A 21,365-nucleotide genomic window follows, 5' to 3' on the forward strand; every position below is an offset into this window, starting at 1 on the left:
TTTTTTTTTTTTTTGAGACAAGGTCTCATTATGCAGTTCAGACTGACCTTGACTTCCCTCTGTAGCTGAGGCTGGCCTCAAACTCGGGGCAATCCTCCTGCCTCAGCCTCCCGAGTTCGGAGATTTCTAGACCTGTGTTACCTACCACATCTGGCCCTATCTATCTATCTATCTATTTATCTATCTATCTATCTATTTATTTATTTATTGGTACCGGGGATTGAACACGGGTCCTTGCGCTTACGCAGCAGGCGGTGAAACCACTGAGCTAAATCCCTGGGCCCCTTGTTATTTTTTGAGAAGGATCTTGATAAATTTCCCTGGCTGGATTTTAAAAAATTTATTCATTTATTGGTACATTTTATATATACATATTGATAACATTCATCATAGGGAATTTGTACCTGTACATGATATATCTTGATTCTTTTTTCCCTCCCATCAACCCCTTACCCTCATTTACAAAAGCTTTGTCTCCATTTTTTCTTTTCCTTTCCTCCCTTTCCCCTCTCTCCCTTCCTTGTTCCCCTTCTCATTTGAACATTGTCTTCCCATTTCCCATTATCTATCATACATTTTGGTCCTTATTTACACTTTCGGTTTCTCACACCAGAGAAACAATGTGGTATTTAAATTTATGCCATGCGTGCCCAATTTATCTCACTTAAGAGTATAGTCTTAGGAAACATCCATTTAGCTAAAAATGTCTCAAGCTTATCCTTTTTTTTTTTTTAAGCTTATCCTTCTTTATGGCAGAGTAGTACTCCACTGTATAAAAAAGTCATGTTTCCGGGGATTTAGCTCAGTGGTTGCACACCTGCCTCAAAAGTGCAAGGTCCTGAGTTCAATCCCTGGTACTAAAAAAAAAAAAAAGCCACGTCTTCTTTATGCGTTCATCAGTTGATGAGCATGTGAGGTGTTTCTAAGATTTGGCTATCACAAACTGTGCCTGGCTAGATTCATACTTGCAATCCTCGTGCCTCAGCCTCTCTTAGTGATGGGCTTATAGGAGTGTATGACCACACTGGTTGTTATCTAAATTTTAGAGAAATCAGGAGAATCATATTTGCCGCAAACCAGTTTCAACTGGTATGATGAAACTCTTTTTTAATTCTTATAAAAAAGAAAAAAAAATAACCTGAAGTAACCAGATGTTATCAACTCTTATTTTTCTACTGTTCTGTCTCCCAGTCCCCACCTTGGAAGGATGTAATTTTGAAATGATTAATCGGTTGGGCATGGAGATGCACATCTGTAATTCCTGCACTTGGGGAGGCTGAGACAGGATTGCTCTTAGTTTGAGGCCAGGCTAAACTGCATAGTGAGACCCTGACTCAAAAAAAAAAAAAAAATTAATCCTTTTTTTATGCTTCTTTGAGCCCTTGTCTGTCTATAAAAGCAACTTTCTCTGCTCAACTCCTTTGGAGTACTTACTCTGTTTTATGGAGTGAGGGATTGTCTGATTCTAGAATTATGAATAAAGCCAATTAAAATATTTAAATTTGTTGTAATCTTGTGTTTTGATAGTGGTTTTTGGTAGGGTAATAGAGGCAAGAGCCTGATTTAGAACAGGTTTAAGGAGGAATTGGAGAAAAGGAAATGGAGAAAAACATAAATAATTCATTCTAGGAGTTTTGCTATAAAGGAGAACAGAGAAATGGGACAATAGTCGTCCTTGTTAGTACAGTGGTGAGTATCCCTGCCTGTCATACGGGAGGCCGGGGTTTGATTCCCTGATGGGGAGGAAGCCGCCCTTGCCAGGGATTTAGCTCAATGGTTTTGCCACCTGTTGCATAGGCGCAAGGACCCGAGTTCGATCCCTGGTACCAAAAAAAAGAAAAAAGAAATGGGACAATAGCCGGAGGGGGATATGGGAGTCAAGAGATGGTTACATTTGGGAGAAATTATAGCATATTTGAATACTGATGAGGACTCAGGAGGCTAAGGAGGAGAATCACCTTGAGTTTGAGGCCAATGTGAACTACATAGTGAGACCATGTCTCAAAAATTGAAAAAAAAAAAAAAAAGAGGAATACTGATGCAAATGATCCAATAGATATTGAAAAATTCATAATGCAGGAGCGGCATCCCTGAAGATTCAGGTTCATTTCTGTTGTCCAGACATGAATGTCCTCGACCGGCATGAATTGCAATTTATTAAAAATTTAACTTATCTCCCTTCTATATCTGCTCCTTCATATATATAGTTCTCTATTTCATTTGGCAGAAATTAAACACACACATACACTAGAGATTGAACCCAGGGTCTTCACATTGAGCTAGAGCCCCAGCCTTTTTTACATTTTATTTAATTTTTATTTATTTTTGGTAGTGGTGGTACTGGGGTTCAAACCCATGCTATGCAAGCGCTCTGCCACTGGGCCACATTCCCAGCATTATTATTTTTTTTTTTGGTACCGGGGGTCCAACTTGGGACCTTATGCTTGCAAAGCAGGTGGTGGAACCACTGAGCTAATCCCTGGTCCTATTTTGTTTTTTTGAGAGAAGGTCTCGCTTTGTAGTTCAGGGTGGCCCTGAACTCCTTGTATAGCCCAGGTTGGCCTTGCACTCATGGAGATCCTCCTGCCTCAGCCTCCTGAGTGGTGAGATTCCTAGTGTTTTTTGAGACAGGGTCTCACTAAGCTGCTAAATTGACAGGATGGGCTCAAGCTTGAAATCCTCCTGCCTCAGCCTCCTAGAATACAGGCATTACAGACATGCCATCACACCCAGCTGAAATTCTATATATTTAATTACCCACCTTAGAAAACTACCATATAGTAGTGACAGCAGGGTGAATAATCTTCACAATTTCACCATATGCTAAGTTTAGGCAATGGATGACAAGGAGCTGTGAGCACTGAGGAAAGGTCTATGACACAGACTTCAAGGGCAAATAAAAGAAAGGGTTAGAAATCCTGGCCCTGAGGTGGGATAAAAGAAATAAAAGATAAACAGAAAAAAAACAAGGAAAATCATAATTCAAAACTTGTCCTTTTAGGAAGACTGTAACTTCAGGACACAAAGTTACACAAGTTTATCCTGTAATCCACAGGTTTGTTTATACTTCTTTTCCTCAACTCATCACACCTCAAATCCCTTGAAGATAATATAAATCCATATTAGTTTAGTTGATAAAGGGTAGAAACTTGATGTTATGATAAAGTAACACTATAATCCCAACACTCTGGAGCCTGATGCAAGAGGATCCCTGCAAGTTTGAGGCCAGACTGTGCTACATAGTGGGTTCAAGGGCAGCCTGAATTACACAGCAAGACCCTATCTCAAAAAGCAAAAAAAAAAAAAAAAAAAGGAGATTTCAAAGAATGTATTTAGGCAAACTATATTAGATCACTCATTTTAAAAAACAGGCCAGGCTCATGCCTGTCACTTGTGAAACTAGTCATTTGCTTTCTGTGGGTTGACCATCTTTTTCTTTTCTTTTCTTTCTTGGTACCAGGGATTGAACTCAGGACCTTTTGATTGTGAGGCAGGCGAGGCACCACTGAGCTAAATCCCCAGTCCTGGACCATCTTTTTCTTTCTGTAAATCAAGAGGGAACTTCCTATAATTTCACAAATTCCATAGGTTTTTCACCCCTTCAAGAAAAATAAATATTCCCACCTCCACAAAATACTTTCTCTTGAGTGAATACTTTTTAAATTCTGGCCAGGGATTTAGCTCAGTGGTTTTGCTGCCTGCTGTGCAACCACAAGGACCCGAGTTCGATCCCAGGTACCAAAAAAAAAAAAAAAAAAAACCACTTAAATTTAAATTCTGATTAATCAATCTCTTTTATGCCTCTTACTGATTTGTTGTAAAAATTATTTTCCTGCGATGGAAGTCAGCAAACCTGCAAGCTGACCCGTAGGGGGGTTGAGTCAAGGTTCCACATCTCTGCTTTGGGGACCTTTCTGGACAGTTTGGTGACAGGCCTGGTGGGGTGAGTGGCTGTAATTACAGAAACTTGGGAGGCGAGGGGGTAGGATCACCAGACCCTGTCTCAAAATAAAAACATAAAAAAGGATCGGTGGCTGTAGCCAGTGGTAGAGCACTTGGAGATTATCTATATACATGCCCACAAGTCTGATCAGTATCAAGTTGTAGCAATTCTTCTTCTCTTTTCTTTTTTTGGTACCAGGGATCAAACTCCAGACCTTGTGTTTTAGAGGCAGGCAGCGGAATCACTGAGCTAAATCCCTGGCCCAACAATTCTTTGTCCTAAATACCTTCCAAATTTGTCTCATTCCATAGCTACTACATTGCCCCAGTTCAAGGTTTCATTATTGTTCGCCTGTATAACTGCAACAGTCTCAAGAGGTTTCTGTCTCTGACCTTGACCCAGACCGAAGAATCAATACAAAATTCAAATTTCCATTATATCATTCACCAGCTTTTTTGGGAGGGGGTTAGCTGAGACAGGTCTTGCAATGTAGTTCTAGGTTGTTGTTGTGTTATTTGTTGTGTTTTGTTTGAGACAGGGTCTCCCTGTGTAGTCCAAGCTGGCCTGGAAAGAAGGGCAATCCACCTGTCTCAGCCTCCCAGAGGCTGGGCTTACAGGCAGTGCCACCACACCCAGCCTTACTTCTTGTTTCTATTGCTCACCTCCCCACACTCTTAAGGGCAGGGATGGCTTTTTTATCCGGCCTTCAACTAAAGTCTTCTGAACACGTCCAAGGTTATCCAGCTGGTAAGCAGCAACATCAGAAATTTCTCCTTACATCCCTGCAGGGCGCCCATTGAAATTTAAAGTATCCTCTGTAGCACTGCCCTTTACCATTTGCAAAATGTTTTGATTAAAGATACTCTTCATATCCTGGGGCAAGAGGTACAATACAGAAAGGAAATGTTTTTAAACCCTGGAGCCAAGGAGGAGATGCACAGAAAGAAAAAAAAATCTAAGAAATGATCACACAGATAAGGGTGCAGAAGAAGAATAGAAGAACGCAGGTAAAAAAACCCCTATGCGCAGCCCCGCCCTGACACCTGGGGGTAACCCCCCCCCCAGCACTGCGGCTAAGCCCTCCAATTTCCAAGACTACATACCCCAGCATGCCTCATGCCTGGTGAGTGGCAGAAGCATGCCGGGACACGTAGTCCCGTTCTAGGTAGCAAATGAACCTAGACCGTCTCGTGACGTCAGCAGAGTTCAGGAAGTAGTCGGAACCGACCTAGGCTCAAATTGTTTCACAGAGCCGACCCTGGTTTCTTTGGCACTCGGTTTCTACAGTAAACAGGCCCCACCCTACAGTTCTGGAGGACCTATCGTGTGCGTTGGGTAGCTTCTCGCGCGAATCCTTCTCCGTTAAAAAGAGGAAGTACCGGCAAGAGCAGTCAGCCTTCTGGCCTCTCTAGGCGTAGGCTTTTGGAATAGTGGTACGCAGGGCGCTACTCTGAACGAGCTGAGACTGTTTCCTCCACTGCCGCCTTGAGGACGTGGCAATCCTTCCTCGGACAACCGCTCCTACTTCCTCCGATCATCCGGTTACCCGCGCGGGAGGCGCAGGGACTGCTGGGAACGCGCATGCGTCCTACGAGGTGGGGAGCCCGCTTCCAACCTCCGCGGACCGGCGGGGGGGGGGGGTTGGGGTTGGGGGGGTGGTGGCGCTTTGCGGCCGGTCGTGCGGGCTGGGCGCGGGCGGGCTCGGCGGCAGCAGTGGCGTGTACAGGTGATTGACTGGCCAGCTGGCTGAGGGAGCTCCTCCTGGTCCTCTTCGCTGGCAGGCGGCGGAACCCATTTGGGAGGCAGAGGCAGCAACCGCGGCCGGGCTCGGGGGGCGCTCCTGGGGCCAAGGCCATGGCCCCGCGGCTGCAGCTGGAGAAGGCCGCCTGGCGCTGGGCGGAGACTGTGCGGCCCGAGGAGGTGTCGCAGGAGCACATCGAGACCGCCTACCGCATCTGGCTGGAGCCCTGCATCCGCGGCGTTTGCAGGTGAGGCCCGTGCACCGGACTTTGTGGCCCTCGCCGGCCGGACCTTGGAAAGCTGGGGCGGGGTGGGGGAAGGAAGACGGCGGCCCATTGCGTACATTTGGGAGGCGCGGAGAAGAGCGCGGTGGAGGATGTTCCCTTTGCGCTGTGCGGGCGACCTGGAAACACAGCCTTCCCGGGCTTTGGGAGGAGGTGATGCGGTTGAAAACCTTTTAGAAAGGGTGCTAGTTCTTATCTAGAAGATGGCGGTGGAGATGTTGCAGGTAGGGGTGAGAGCTTAGCAAACGTGGATGGTTGATTTTGGTCGCAGCTCGACATTTTCCTTTGCAGAAAGGGAGTTACTGGATGTGAGATACCTCTTCTACTGGTTTTGACCCCGCAGCCCTCATCATAGTATTATGACTCTTTGGTCATTGGCATCCTTCATCCTTAGCTGAACTTCCCTCACTCTTTGACCTAAGGTTGTGGGTTTTTGTTTTGTGTTTTTGTCCTGACTTCGTACCATTTTATCCAGTAACATGGTTGAGTTGTGCAAGTGCTCTTCTGCTTGGTCCTTGAAGTTTGCCTTAAAAACCTCTTTTAGATAGAATGTCTAGGCATCCTGCCGGTTTTTTCTCCCTTTCCACCTCCTTATGCGGGAAATAGTTTTTGTTGTGGAATGTTGTTGAATTGACTTGGCCAAGCCGGGCATGCTCAGTAGCCGTAGCCGCCTTTTTAAACAGGCATTTAAAAGTACTTTTGGAGTTTTTTACTTTCCGCTGGGGGATCCAGAAGGAATGGAAGTTACGGTCTCGGGCTTTGCAGTTGCCTTATTTGAATAGGGAAACAAGTTGAGAAGTTTAAATAATTCCAAGCACCCGGTACTCTCCTTACCTAGGAGGGCAATTCTGATTACTAAGTGTAATTACCGGAATGACAGAAATGTGTGTAATAGAATTTTTTTCGTGGTTGTTTTTTTTTTGAGACAGGGTCTTACTGATGTTGAACTCAATTATATAGCCCAGGCTAGCCTTGAATTTAGAATAGGCCTGCCCCAGTCTCCTGAGTGCTGGGATTATGGGCAAATGTTGGGATTATAGGCAGGCACCACCACGCCCAGCCTAATAGAATTTAAATGGCTCTGTTGAAATACATTTCACGTGTCATGTGATCCCCCTATTTAAAGTGTACCACTTGGTTTTGCTGTTGCTCCCATATGTAATCCCAGCACTCTGGAGGCTGAAGGAGGAGGATCACCTTAGCCTGGGCTCCCTCATGAGTTTAAGACCAGCCTAAACTACATAGTAAGACCCTGTCTTTAAAAACAAACAAACAAAAAAAGTGGGGCCGGGGATTTAGCTCAGTGGTTCCCCTGCCTGCCTCGCAAGCACAAGGACCCGAGTCCCGGTACCAAAAAAAAAAAAAAAAAAAAGGAACGTGTACTGTCCCATATTTTTTCTACATTGATAAATTTGTTCAGCCATCACAATTTTGGCCCCCTTAAAAGATACCGTGTTGGGCTGGGGATTTAGCTCACTGGGGCCGCTGCGTGCCTTGCAAATGCAAGGTCACAAGTTTGATCCCTGGTACAGAATGAAAAAAATACCCTGTGACCATGTGTGGTGGTGCACACTTCTAATCTCTGCACTCCAGGAGCCTGAGGCAGGAGAATAGGAGGATAAACTTAGCCTGGACAATGTTGGTGAGTTCAACTTTCTGGGTTTGTAGCTCAGTCCAAAGGCTTGGGCTTAATTGCTAGTACTTCAGAAAAGAAAGGAAAGGGAACTCCCTTGTATTTTTGGTTTTTTGAGACAGGATCTTACTTTGTATACAGGATAGCCTTGATATACACTGTGTAGCCCAGGCTGGTCTCCAAATCACAGCAATCCTGCTTCAGCCTCCCAGGCCTGCACCACCACACCGTGCAGAACCTTGTGTTCCTTAGATTAGCATTGAGTCCTCCCTTGTCCCTGTCCTTCACCTTCCTCCAAGCAACCACTGATCTACTTTCTGCTTTGTCCTATTCCAGACGTATCATGTAAATGGACTGATACAGCATGAGGCCTTCTGTGTCCTAGCATAATTTTCCAGAGATCATCTACATTGTAGCAAGTATCACTGATTACATTATGACTGAATAGTATTCTGTATGAATATGCTACATTGTTTATTCATTCTTCAGTGAATGAATATTTCAGTTCCTTTTGGGTATATACCTAGGAGTAGAACTGCCAAATTCTTTTTTTTTGGGGGGGGGGGGAGTACCGGGGATCAAACTCAGTCCTTGTGCTTGCGCTGCAGGCGGCAAAACCACTGAGCTAAATCCCCGGCCGACAAAAGCTTTTAATTTTGATGTTGTCCAATTTGTTATTTGGTTATTTTTTGGTAGTGTAAGAAATCGCACTTCAAAGATCCCCAAACAGTTTTGTCTTTTTTTGGTTTTTGGTTTTGGTTTTTGGTACCAGGGATTGAACTGGGGACCTTATGCTTGCGAGGCAGGGGCGGGAACCACTGAGCTAAATCCCCAGCCCACAGTTTTATGTTTTTGAGACAGGATCTCCTATGTAGCTCAGGCTGGCCTTGAATTTGTGATCTTCCTGTCTCAGCTTCCCAAGTGCTGGGATTGTATCACCATGCCTCATACATTTAAATATCATAGAAGCTCTGTTTTTACTCACTTTCTCCTTTAGTCATTTCTCCTGATTCTGCATTAGGAGATTAAGGAATTAAGCTGGATGTGCTGGTGCTTGCCTATAATCTCAGCATTTAGGGAGGCTGAAGCAGGAGGATTGGAAGTTTGAGTCCCACCTGGACTATTTATCAAAACCCTGTCCCAAACTGGTGTGGTGGGGTACACCTGTAATCCTAGCATTTGGAAGGCTGTGACAAGATCACTGAAAATTGGAGACCAGCCTGAACTATATAGTGAATTCAAAGCCAGTCTGAACTATACAGTGAGACCCTGTCTCAAAAAAAAAAGACTCTATCCCAAAATAAAAGTAAAAATAGGGTTGGAAATACAACTCAGTAAAAACTTCAATTCCTAGTATATCCCTAACCCCAAAAGTGAAAATTTAATAGTATTGTACTGTTTTAATGTTTAACACAATTATTTTTGTTGTCTTTAACTACAATTTTTACGTGATATCAGAGCTGAAGGAAGGAGAAGTTCAAACATGGGATGGAAACAATGTGGACTGAATCCTACAGCCACAAAATCCAGCAGATATTGTGTATCCCCCCACCCCCATGCTGGACATTGAACCCAGGTCCTAGTGCATGCTCTGCCACTAAGCTATATGCACAGCCCTGTGTATAGTATCTTAGTTTTTATGATCAGATTGGTTTGCTAACGGTGAGAATTGTGCTCAGGTAAGTTCCTTGAAGTAAAATTGAGTAGGGGATGTGCAGGGATGGCTTCACTTCACATTCTAGCACTTTTGGGTCTTAGGAATATCTTGTTTCCCCTCCTACCCTCAACCAACAATGTTTTTAATCACCCTTGCCCCAGGCTAGGGATTAAACCTGGGCCTCCACAGAGAGCTGCGTCCCCAGCCCTTGTGTATTTATTTTTAGTGGTTTTTTTGAGACAAGGCCTCAACTTTGTAGTAGTTGAGGCTGGCCTTGAGCTCACTATCTCGTCCAAGGCAGTCTTCAAACTCTCAGTGATGCGTCAGCCTCCCAAGTGCTAGGATTATAGGCATGCACCACTATTTAATTTTTATCTCCAACAGAGTCTTATTAAGTTGTCCATGCTAATCTTGAACTTTGATTCTCCATCTTCAGTCTCCCAAGTAGTTGAGATTGCAGGAGTTGGCTATCACACCTGGCTCTCCGGCTTCAACTTTTATTTTTTCAGGCTGTCCTTAACTGGCTGTGCAACAGCCTGCTGAGTGCTGGGATTACAGGTGTGTGCCACCACGCCCAGCTCACCTTCAGTATCTAATAGCACAGGATAATCTCTTATTTTCCTTCTTGTGCATGCTGTATTTTTCCTTCCAGCCTAATCAATACTATTAGTTTATTAGGTGCTGTGATCCTTATGAAGCCCGTGCCCTGTCTGACCTTGGTCATTGCTGTGGTGATGATCTACCTTCCTCTGCCTTCCCAGTGCTGGGATTACAGGCGTGGGCCACCATGCCAGCTTCTTTCTGCTCTTTTAGAGAAGACTTCATCTTTAACCAATTGTTAAGTGAAAATGAATGCCAGTGAGCTACACCCTTGACTCCAATTTGAATAAGTATTTATTGAATGCCTCTTATGCCTTGTAAATATTTATTCAACAGAAATTTTTGGTACCTACTGTGGACTTGGTCATCTAGTAATCTAGGGAGACTCTGGGATAAAGTCTCAGAAATTTAAAATCCCTCATGTTGTAGTAACAGGTGGGGGAGATAAGCAATGTAGTTGTTTCAAAAAGAGAATGTCATAGCACATATTTTAAGTTGGTAGTATACATTTTTCCATATTAGTGTGTGTAGGTCTTCCTTAACACCTCCCACCACCACCACCACTGAACCCAGAGTCTTGCACATGCTGGGCAGTCATCTACCACTAAGCTTACATAACCACCCCTGCCTTATTCTTATTCAAAAAACAAATTTCATTATGTATATTCAATGCACATTACAATGTTATGGATTCAGACAGTAAACACTAGAAGCACAATGACATATCCACCATTTTACATAATTACTGTTTGTGTATGTGAGGTAAGAGCAGCTAATATTTAATGACACAGCAGGAATACCAAATAATTATCTGCCCTTTTTTCAGTTTTTCAGATCTTAATTGGGTTTATTTGCAATTTTAGAATGAGGCAGCAGGATGGACCAAAATAGTCTAGAATAGCCCCTTTTTATTTTTTATTTTTTTGAGATAGGGTCTCAAGCACATGCCCTACCCCTGAGCTACATCACCCTTTTTTTCCTTTTGAGTCATGATCTCCATATGTAGTTTAGGCTGTCCTTGATCTCTCAATCCTCCAACCTCACCCTCCCAGGTTCTGGGATTATACAGGTGTGCTCCACCTCTCCTGGCTTGCCTTACTTGTTAGTAGCTGTATAATATTTCACTGTGAGAGATGTGTTACACTTACTTAATCATTTCCCTTTTGGTGGGCCTTTGGGCTTCTAGGTTCTGATATTTATTACATGGTGCTGTTATGAATGTCCCTGTAAGTGTGTGTGTGTGTGTGTATATATATATATATTATTATTATTATTATTATTTTTTTTTTTTCTGGTACCGGGGATCAAACTCAGGTCCTTGCGCTTGCACAGCAGGCGGCGAAACGACTGAGTTAAATCCCTGGCCCGAAAAATTGTTGATAAAGGGCATGATGTTAAAAAAAATTTTTTTTGAGGTACTAGGACTGAACCAGGGCCTTCACATTGGGATACCCCCCCCCAGCCCTTTTTGTTTTATTTATTTATTTGGTACCAGGGATTGAACTTGGGACCTTGCACTTGCAAAGTAGGTACCAGAACCACTGAGCTAAATCCCTGGCCCTTTTAATTTTATTTTGTAGGACTGGGAATTGAATCCCTGGCCTTCACACTGAGCTGTAACCTTAGCCCTTTTATTTTTTATTTTGAGGCAGGGTCAGTGAGTTGCTAATTTTCCCAAACTGGGCTTGAACTTGAAGTCCTCCTGCCTCAGCATCCCATAGTGCTGGAATTACAGGTGTGTGCTACCACCATATCCTTCCTTCCCCTTTCCTTTCTTTGTATTGGGGATCGAACTTGCGACCTTGCTGCACCACTGAGCTAAATCCCTGGCCCCCCAGCTTTATCTTTTGTGGTTTTTTGTTTTTGTTTTTGGTACCGGGGATCGAACTCCGGACCTTGCTCTTGCAAGGTAGGTGCCAGAACCACTGAGCTAAATCCTGGGGCCCCCAGCTTTATTTTTTGAGAGTCTTACTTAATTCCCCAAGGTGTGTGTGTGTGTGTGTGTGTGTGTGTGTGTGTGTGTGAGAGTGTGAGTGTGTGAGAGACGGGGGACCACCACTAGGAAGAGCTCATTTTCCATTCACTGAAAAAGCAAAAATCTAAAGGCTTCAGTTGATCCTGATAAACTGTCTTGATTGAAAGGCATAATACCCCCTGCCTCTCAAGGGCAAGGTCCCGAGTTCAATCCCTGGTATCAAAAAAAAAAGGCATAAGAGGATCTTTGAAAAATGAAGATCAGGTATTTTTCTGCTTTAATTTTTTTTTTTTAAGAGTAGTCTCATGTAGTCCAGCAAGACAGGATCTCACTAAGTTGCCCAGGCTGGACTGGAACTTTTTTTTTTTGGTACCGGGGATCGAACTTGGGTCCTTGGACTGGAACTTTTAATTCTCTTGCTTCAGACTCCCAGTGTGCTGAGGATTATAGGCCTGTGCCACTGTGCCTGTCTATTTTTTTTAAGTGCTTTGTCAGCATTTCCCATCTTTGAATAACTAAGAAGTCAAACCATAAAGAATCCCCCTTAGGTTTTAACGGTTAAATATGTCTCATCAAAGATGGGGAAAGATTATTTGCATTGCCAATTAGTATCCCCTTGCCTTGAGTATTTTTACTTACATACTAGTTTTGGAGGTATCTTTTTTTAAAATCTGTTTTGTTTTGGTTTTTTTTGGTACCGGGGATTGAACTCAGGACCTTGTGCTTTCGAGGCAGGCAGCGAGGCAGGCAGCAGGCGGCAGAACCACTAAGCTAAATCCAGCCTTCTGTTTTGTTTTTGAAACAAGATCTCCTTGTGGGTGGCCTTGAACTATGTAGCTCAGGCTGGCCTACTCACTGTGATCCTTCTGCATCAGCCTCCCGAGTGCTGGAATTACAGGTGTGTGCCACCAGTTTGAAAGAAGTAAAATTTTTAAAAAATTCTAATTGTCGTGTAAGATTTCAGATCCATGAAGGTGCAGCATGCTTATTCCATGACTGAGAATACTTTACTGAAGGTTGAAGTATTGCATGAAGTTTGTTTTATTTTCTGTGCCCCTAGGGCTTCAAACATACTTCACACATAAGCAAAATATTCTACCACTGAGCTACAACCCCAGTCCCTTTATTGTAGGCAGCTAAATTATGTAGAAATTAATAAACAGTCAGGGGCTGGGCTCTCAAGTCAGTTGAAAATAAAGATATCAGAATTGTGGCTGGAGGAGCATGTGAAGCCCAGGCCTATGTGCCTCCTTAAGGGATAAACAAAAATGTGGGGTTATGGTAATTAGTACCACCTGGTCCGGTAAGTCTGGATAGGTATCAGTCCCCCAGATGAGTGACCAGAGCATCTGGGACCCATCCTTTTCCAGAAATATCTTTGTTCTTTCCGTGTACCCTTGCTACATGACTCCTTTCCCTATTGTGATGGTGAACAAACTACAACCCAAACCCACTTATTTATGGTAAAATGCCAACACTGCAATTAAACCTGAATACTGAGGTTTTAGTTTAGAAAAAACAAATCCTACATTATTAACATCTATTATTTGAGAAAAAAAACACCAAAACCAACATGGGTGCTGTAGGTTCCCCCGCCATTGCCCTATTGGACCAATATTAGCTAAGCTGCTATACTTATAATCCTATAGGTTGAGTGTAGTTTGACCTATGTTGTACCCACATTGTGACTTTGCTGTATAAATCACCCCTGACAAAGGGCCTCGGAGGCCACCCCATTCAGGACTCCTGGAAATCCAGGAGCTATTCTTCCTTATTTCCAATAAAACTCTCCTAGCTTGTTCCAGTTGGTTTTTTTCCTCGATGTTGTAGGGCCACGAACTTGGCACATTTGACATCTAAGGAAGGGGTTGGGAGGTATATTTTCTCCTGTCACCTTGTCTCCTCCACACTTTTTTTTGGTTTTTTTTGAGACAAGGTCCCACTTTGTAGTTCAGGCTGGCCCTGACCTCACTATGTAGCCCAGGTTGGCCTTGAACTCACAATGAGCCTCCTGCTCAGCATCCCCAGTGCTGGGGTTTCAGGCGTGCACTCCCATGCCCAGCGCTTGTTTTCCGTTTTGGATGAAGACCAGTATAGGTTTCTTTTTTCTCTTTTCAGTTTGAAATCATGACATAAGAAGGGACCCTCAGTGGCAACTTCTGAAACTCTTAATGTTGACCTGAATTCTTTTTTTTTTTGGTACCGGGGATCGAACTCGGGTCTTTGCGCTTGTGGGGCAGGCGGCTTGTGGGGCAGGCGGCGGAACCACTGAGCTAAATCCCCAGCCCTGAATTCTTTTTCTACTAGAGGACTTTTTAATACTGTCATAGTAGTTAATTTGCTTTTCAGATTTTTTTTTTTAAAGACCCCTGTGAAATTGAAAACTTCAGATTAAAGCCTCTATTTTAATACTGTCAGATGTTTTATGGCAGCTTGAATCTTAGGAGATGAAAGAGATAAAAAGTTCCTTATATTTAGAGACTTTTTTGGTGAAAGAGGAAAATCTTGTAACTGCAAAGAAAAGCAGCTATGGGGCCTCCTGCCTGGGACAACTGTATATTGGGGAGGAGGCTTAGCCAAAGTCTGAGGCCCTTGTGTCCTGTTTGCTTTTTCTTTCTTTTTTTTTTTTGGTACCAGGGATAGAACTCAGGTCCTTGCGCTTGCTTGCAAGGCAGGTGACGGAACCACTGAGCTAAATCCCCGGCCCCTTGTGTCCTGTTTGCTGCATGCTTACTTTCTCTCATCCTTTAGATTAGGTCTAAAGTGTGAATGAAATTAGGTAAAGTAAATGACGCATTGTGAATCTTTAGATGCAGAAATTTTCAAATCATCCTTTACTAGTGATTGCTATTCCTTTAAAAAAGATTTTATGGGGCCGGGGATTTAGCTCTGTGGTTTCGCTGCCTGCTGCGCAAGCGCAAGGACCTGAGTTCAATCCCCAGTACCAAAAAAAAAAAAAGATTTTATGTATGTATGTATGTATGTATGAATGTGTGGTTCTGGGGATTGAATCTTGGGGCCTCTCCCATGTTAGACAAAGTACTCTGCCATTGAACTACATTTCCAGTCCAAAAATTAGTTTGTTTTTTTGAGATGCAGTCTTGCCAGGTAAGCACAGGCTGGCCTTGAACTCACAGGGATCCTCCTGCCTCGGCCTCCTCAATGCTGGAATTACAGGCATGAGTCACCACACCCAACTCCCTTTGAGGTATTCTGTTTTCTGATTTGACCTCTGCCTTCTCTGTAGCCTTCTGGGTTTTCCAGCTTTTCTCCAAACCCTCCAGGAGTGCTAAAAGACTTTCCTAGCTTGGCTTTCTTGACCTAGCACTTACTTGCTTCTCAAGCCTTGTCTCTTAAGCTATCCTTTGTCCAAAATGCTCTTTACATCTGCATCACTTAGTTTCTGCATGTCCTTGGAGACAGCAGGGTTGGCAATAATCATCGCTTCCCTCCCATGAGATTTCTGCTGCAGCATTCAGTACCAGGTGCTGTCTTCCCACTTCTTTGCCAAAAGTTGTCCTCTAACCTGTCTGCCCCAGCATCTGCTGTGAGCTAACTTTGATGCCAGTTTTGGAGACAGGGTCTCATGTAGCCCAGGCTGGTCTGAAACTCATGGCAGTATTCTTGCTTCATTCTCCCAAGTGCTTAGATTACAGGCATGTGCCAGCACACCCAGCACTTCTTTTAACCATGTTTTTTAAAAATTTTTTTTTCGGTACTGGGGATTGAACTCAGAACCTTGTACTTGCTAGGCAGCCACCGTGCCACTGAGCTAAATCCAGCACTTTTTTTTTTTTTTTTTGGTACAGGGGATCAAACTTGGGACCTTGTGCTTACGAGGCAGGCACCTGAACCACTGAGCTAAACCCCCGGCCCTCCCTCACCTTTAAAAACTTTAAATCATATATAATTCCTGTACTCAGGAGGTTGAGGCAGGAGCATTATGAGTTTGAGACCAGCCTGCAAGCTCAAGGACAGTGTGGGCTATATATACAGTGAGACCTTGTGTCCCAAAACATTAAATCATGCCTAGTTTTGAATAATTTGGTGTATTACGTTGTGCCATAACTGGAAGTTTATGTATGGCCAACAGGAACAGTGAAGCAGTGAACCAACTGAAGGCTATACAGCCAATTTTTCACACAAAAATGCTGTTTTATTTTGTTTATTTATTTATTTATTTTGGTACCAGGGATCGAACTGGGTCCTTGCTCAATGGAACCACTGAGCTAAATCCCCAGCCCAAAAATGCTATTTTAAAAATTCATGGACTTGGTGTGGTGGCACACGCCTGTAATTCCAGCACTCAGGAGGCTGAGCCAGGAGGATCAATCACTTGGAGTTTGAAGCCAGTCTGGGCTATAGTGAGTTCAAGGTCAGCATGGACTATCTGGTAAGAAAGTTCATGACTAGGTATTAACAAGAAACACTCCCAGTTCGATCCCCCATACCAACAAAACAAACAAACAAGAAACATTGTTCTAGAGATGAGTTCTAAGGCACCATCCTGACTTGCCATAAAAACAGAATCTTCTATCTCAGAAGAGGGAATGTTAACAAGAGGATCAGAATCTTCTGTTTTGGTGGTTTCTTCTGTTCACAGATCAAGTTTGAACTGTCTTTTTTTTCTTGGTACATTTTAGATATATGTAATGATCACATTCATCATAGGGAATTTGTACCTGTACATGATATATCTTGATTCTTTTTTCCCATTCCCTAACCACCCTTCAACCCCTCTTTTCCTCATTTATTTATTTTTTTTAAATTTTTAAAAAAGTTTTTAATTTTTATTATTTTTTTTCTTTTCCTCATTTAAAAAGCTTTGTTTCCACTTTTTCTTATTTTTCCTTTCCCTTCCTCCTTTTCCCCCTGCCCCCACCCAGTTCCCCTTCTCATTTGAACATTGCCTTCCCATTTCCCAATATCTGTTGTACATTTTTGCCCTGATTAACACTTTAAGTTTCTCATGCAAGAGAAATAATGCAGTATTTACATATGTGTGTCCAATTTATTTCACCTGAGAGTATGGTCTTAAGGTGCATCCATTTAGTTATAAATATCTCAAGTTTATCTTTTTTTAAAGTTTATCTTTATTGCTCAGTAGTACTCTTGTATAAAATACTTCTTTATCCATTCGTCAGTTGGTGGGCATTTGGGCTGTTTCCAAGATTTAGCTATTAGACACTGCCGAGATAAACATGAGTGTGCGTATATCACTGTGATATGCTGCTTTTAATTCTTTCAGGAAGATACCAAGAAGGGGAATATAGCTGGGTCAGATGAAATCTCTGAATTGTCTTTCAATTGAATCTTTTGCTCTTCTACCTCCAAAGGTTTTTCTGAGGCCAGAACTACAACCTCATCTTCATTTTCATGTAGAAAACTATAAATCACATTGGGTCTGAGAAGAAATCACATTGGGTAGGAGAAGTGATTATCCTTCATTTTGCAGCCATTCTTTCTCACTTGTTCTCTTCTTTTCTGTCCAAAGAGTTCTTGTCGCGCTGAGCTTCTTTATTGCATGGCATTTATATGAACATCTTCATACTCTGCAGCAAAGACATATCCAATTGCAAAATGTGCCTCGGTGTATTCACATTTTTTTTTCCCTGTACCAGGCATCCAACTCAGGACCTTGTGCTTGTCAGGCAGGGGTGGTGCTGCTGAGCTAAATCCCCGGTCCTGGTATTCACATTTTGAGAGAAAGTCTGAATCAGTAATTCCTGACAATTCCCCTAGAACAAACTGCTCCTAAGATGCCTTCCCAGTACTTTTCATTGTTAAAAGTGGTGGAGCCACCAGGGCTGAGGCCAGATGCTCCCCAGAAATGATATGGGGTAATACAATAACTCCCAACCTGCTAGATGTCTGACAGGCTGAGTTTTGTTTCCCAACATTGAAGAATGAATTATAAAGAACAACGGAGGTTAAAAGTAGGAAATACTGATTGAGAGGAAAGATACAGCTCCCGAGAGGCAAGAGGGGACCAAAAGTGGGTGGCTGAGGACCCCACTTCTCAGGGGAAGTTTTATAGAGCACAACCATGTGGGTACAACATACAACAATTACAGCTATGATCAACCAATCAGATAATAAGTATAGTTGCTTAGGTAACATTGATCCAGTGGGGAAGCAAGTCCTGCAGTAAGAGTACATGGAAGAAACAAAGAATTTTTCAGGAAAAGATGAGTCCGAGAATGAGGGTTTGGGTCACCCATGGAGATGACTGATGTCTTTCTAGGCTTCATTAGACCAGGTGTTACCTCTTATCTTAGGCCTGGCCATTTCCTCTTTTGTGTTTTATTTTTAGTTTTTATTGGTACTGGGGATCGAACTCAGGTCCTTGGGCTTGCACAGCAGGTGGCGAAACCACTGAGCTAAATCCCTGGCCCTAGTCATTTCCTCTTTATCTTGAGGCCTTGCCTCCAACAGATATGCCTCCAGCCACAGTTGTAATGTGTTTTTACCTTTGTCCTGATCTCTGGAGGGCCTGGCCTGTCTGACTGCCTGTAATATTTCTGCCGAGTGTAGCTGTCTAATACTAAAATGGCTTCTTTGTACTTTCCATTGTTACGGTGGTGGAGCCATCCGCTCCCCAGCTACCTAGCTCCCAAGGCACCAGTGTGGGGCCTCCCTCCTGCTGGCAGCATGAGGAACTCAAGACCTCCATCTTCAGCTAGGAAGCTTGTCTCAGGCCTTGCTTAGCTTTAGACCTTTGTTAATTCTGCTGCTTAGGAATCTCTCTGACCTAAAATTGCAGCAAAGGTCTAGTTAGCATGTCATGCTGAACTTTTTGGAATTTATTCCTTCAGCCACTTGGTGTTCTGATATAGTGTAGATGTAGAGCAAAATACTGTTTGGGATTCGTTGAATTCATCCTCATACTGTTTCTTTGCCTCTGTGATTCCATCTTACCTAGACATGTGCCTAGGAGAATTATTGAAATCCTTAGTGTCATTTTTAGAGACATTTTCTTTTATGTTTTCCTAAGAGGGATGTGATACTGTGATTCCTACACTTATATACTGTGTATTTTTGGGCCATGTATCTTTTTTTTTTTTTTTTTTTGTACCGGGGATTGAACTCTGGACCTTGAGCTTGCGAGGAAGGCGGCAGAACCTCAGCTAAATCCCTGGCCCCCATGTATCATTTCTGATACACAGCTCCTAAAACTCTTGGAATCTTGGAAATGTTAGTGTCTTTTTGTGTGCTAATGAGATGACCGTGACTAGGGCTCCCAGACAGCCTCCAGATGGGTGTGGGTTGGCAGGGCAACCCACTGAGTGATTTGGAAGAAGGCTGGAACTTTTAGCTCCAGCCCTTGACCTTGGGGGGGGAGTAGGGAGGGACTGAAAGTTGACTAATTACCAATGGCTGGTGATCTAATCAGTCCTGCCTGTGTAATGAAGTCTCTTTAAAAACCAAAAAAAAAAATGGGGTTCAGAGAGCTCCAGGGTTGCCGAAAGAGTCCACATCCCCAAGAGTGATAGTGAGGGTCCTGTATTCCAATGCTTGTCTTTGCAGTCTCTCTCTTAAAATAAGCCAGTAAACACAAGAAAATGGTTGCTCTGCGTTCTCTGAGCCATTTCAGCAGATTACTAGAGGAGAGTGGGTTACGGGATCCTCTTGAGTAGCTGCTCAGACCAGAGCACAGGAGACCTCCAGTTGGCATCTGAAGTGGGCCCAGTGGGATGCTGCCTTCACTTGTGGAAGTGGACACTCACTGTAGGTGTGTGGTGTCAGAGTTGAATTGAGTGTGTAGGACACATAGCTGTTATCAGAATTTGTCGGGGTGGGAAAAACCCATGCTTTTGGTATCAGGCATGTGTTCTTTCTGTGTGAGCATGTAGGAACAATTTCCTCAAGAGGTTGTACCAAGTTACTCCTGTCCTGCCTGGGTAGTGACTCTTCATTTGGCTCTGGTTCAACATCAAATGTTAATGTTGGATAACTTGCTGATTTGATAAGTGAAGACATCTTTCATGACTGATTGATTGATTTTGGTACCGGGGATCAAACTTGGGACCTCGCGCTTGTGAGGCAGGTGATGGAACCACTGAGCTAAATCCCCGGCCATGGCTGTTTCATATAGGCTTTTTTTTTTTTTGGTACCAGGGATTGAACTCAGGTCCTTGAGCTTTCGAGGCAGGCGGCAGAACCACTGAGCTAAATCCCCAGCATGGCTGTTTTAAATGTGGATTTCTCTGGAGTTGTTTTAACCTGCATTTCTTTGTCTCTCTTTATGTACTGGGGATTGAAGCCAGGGTTTCCTGCATGCTCAGAAAGGGCTGTACCACTGAGCTGTAGCCTCAGCCTATGTATGTATATATGAATGTACGTATGTATTTTAATTTTTCAGTACTGGGGATCAAACTCAGGACCCTGCTCTTGGGAGGCAAGCTCAGCGCCACTGAGCTACATCCTCGGCCCTGCCCTTTATTTATTGATTGATTGATTGGGTACCGGGGATTGAACTCCAGGAATTGAACTCTGGTCCTTGGGCTTGCGCAGCAGGCAGTGAAACTACTGAGCTATATCCCTGGCCCTGCCCTTCCTTTCTTTCCTTCCTTTCCTTCTTTCTTTGCTTGCTTGCTTCCTTCCTTCCTTCCTTCCTTCCTTCCTTCTTGCCTTTCCCTTACCCTTACCCTACCTTCTCTCATACCGGGGATCAAACTTTCTGGTCCTTGCACTTGCGCAGCAGGTGGCGAAACCACTGAGCTAAATCCCCAGCCCTCTGCCCTTTATTTTTTTTTTTGGTACCGGGGATCGAACTCAGGTCCTTGAGCTTGCATAGCAGGCATTGAAACCACTGAGCTAAATCCCTGGCCTCTGCCCTTTATTTTTGACACAGGGTTTCTTTCACTAAGTTGTCCAAACTAACCTTGAACTTATGATACTCCTGCCTCAACCTCTCCAGTAGCTGGGATTTACAGGCATGTACCATGCCCAATTCCCCTCTTTTTCTTCACTGGACATATAAGAAGGTTTGGGGGAGGAGAGGCAAAGTCTTTTTTTTTTTTTTAAGAAGTAAGAGGCCTGTCTTAAGACCAAGTGGATTCATTGTCTGCCTTTGGCTTGCTAGATTAGTAATTAAGCTTCACTGTTAAGCGTATTTGTTAGTATTCCTAGATATAGGAGGCAGAAACTTGAAACTAGCATAACCATAAGGGAAATAGCTCAGTTAAGTAATTTGGGGGAGGATTTTACAACAAATTTTGGATAAATCACAGATCTGGTTGGAATAAGGAGTCATTCGCCATTCCCAGACCTTTTTTCAGCCCTGCTTCTCTGATTATGTGGCTTTACTTTTTGTGGTAGTATTATAGACAGCTAAGTTAGATAGAAATATTATAGGCAGTCAGTAGGGATAGGCCTTGAGAGAGTTAGGGCAGAGGTAAAAAAAACATCACAGCTGTGGCTGGAGACACATCTGCTAGAGACCAGCCAGACCTCTATGCTTCCTCAAAGGACAAACACCGAGCCTAATGCAGCCTAGGTAGGCAATGTCCTTGTTCTTTCCAACCACACTT

The 21,365-nt window shown here is 43.4% G+C and overlaps 1 protein-coding gene across 2 annotated transcripts in view; it reads left to right on the top strand.

Moving 5' to 3' along the window:
* Positions 1-5,176: 5,176 nt before the first annotated feature.
* Positions 5,177-21,365, top strand: part of Usp48 (ubiquitin specific peptidase 48) — an 82,757-nt gene continuing 66,568 nt past the window's right edge. The window contains exons 1-2 of one of the 2 annotated variants that reach the window (XM_013074360.3): positions 5,177-5,538; positions 5,725-5,931. In XM_013074360.3, coding sequence (XP_012929814.2) covers positions 5,525-5,538; positions 5,725-5,931 — 221 coding nt within the window. In that variant the 5' untranslated portion in view covers positions 5,177-5,524. The remainder of the gene's footprint in view (positions 5,539-5,724; positions 5,932-21,365) is intronic. The other variant, XM_013074361.3, reaches the window with a different exon arrangement.

This window comes from Heterocephalus glaber, unplaced genomic scaffold (assembly GCF_053883595.1).
Source record: "Heterocephalus glaber isolate CG9 unplaced genomic scaffold, H.glaber_assembly_v1.0 deba00001452, whole genome shotgun sequence".
Lineage (NCBI taxonomy): Eukaryota > Metazoa > Chordata > Mammalia > Rodentia > Bathyergidae > Heterocephalus > Heterocephalus glaber.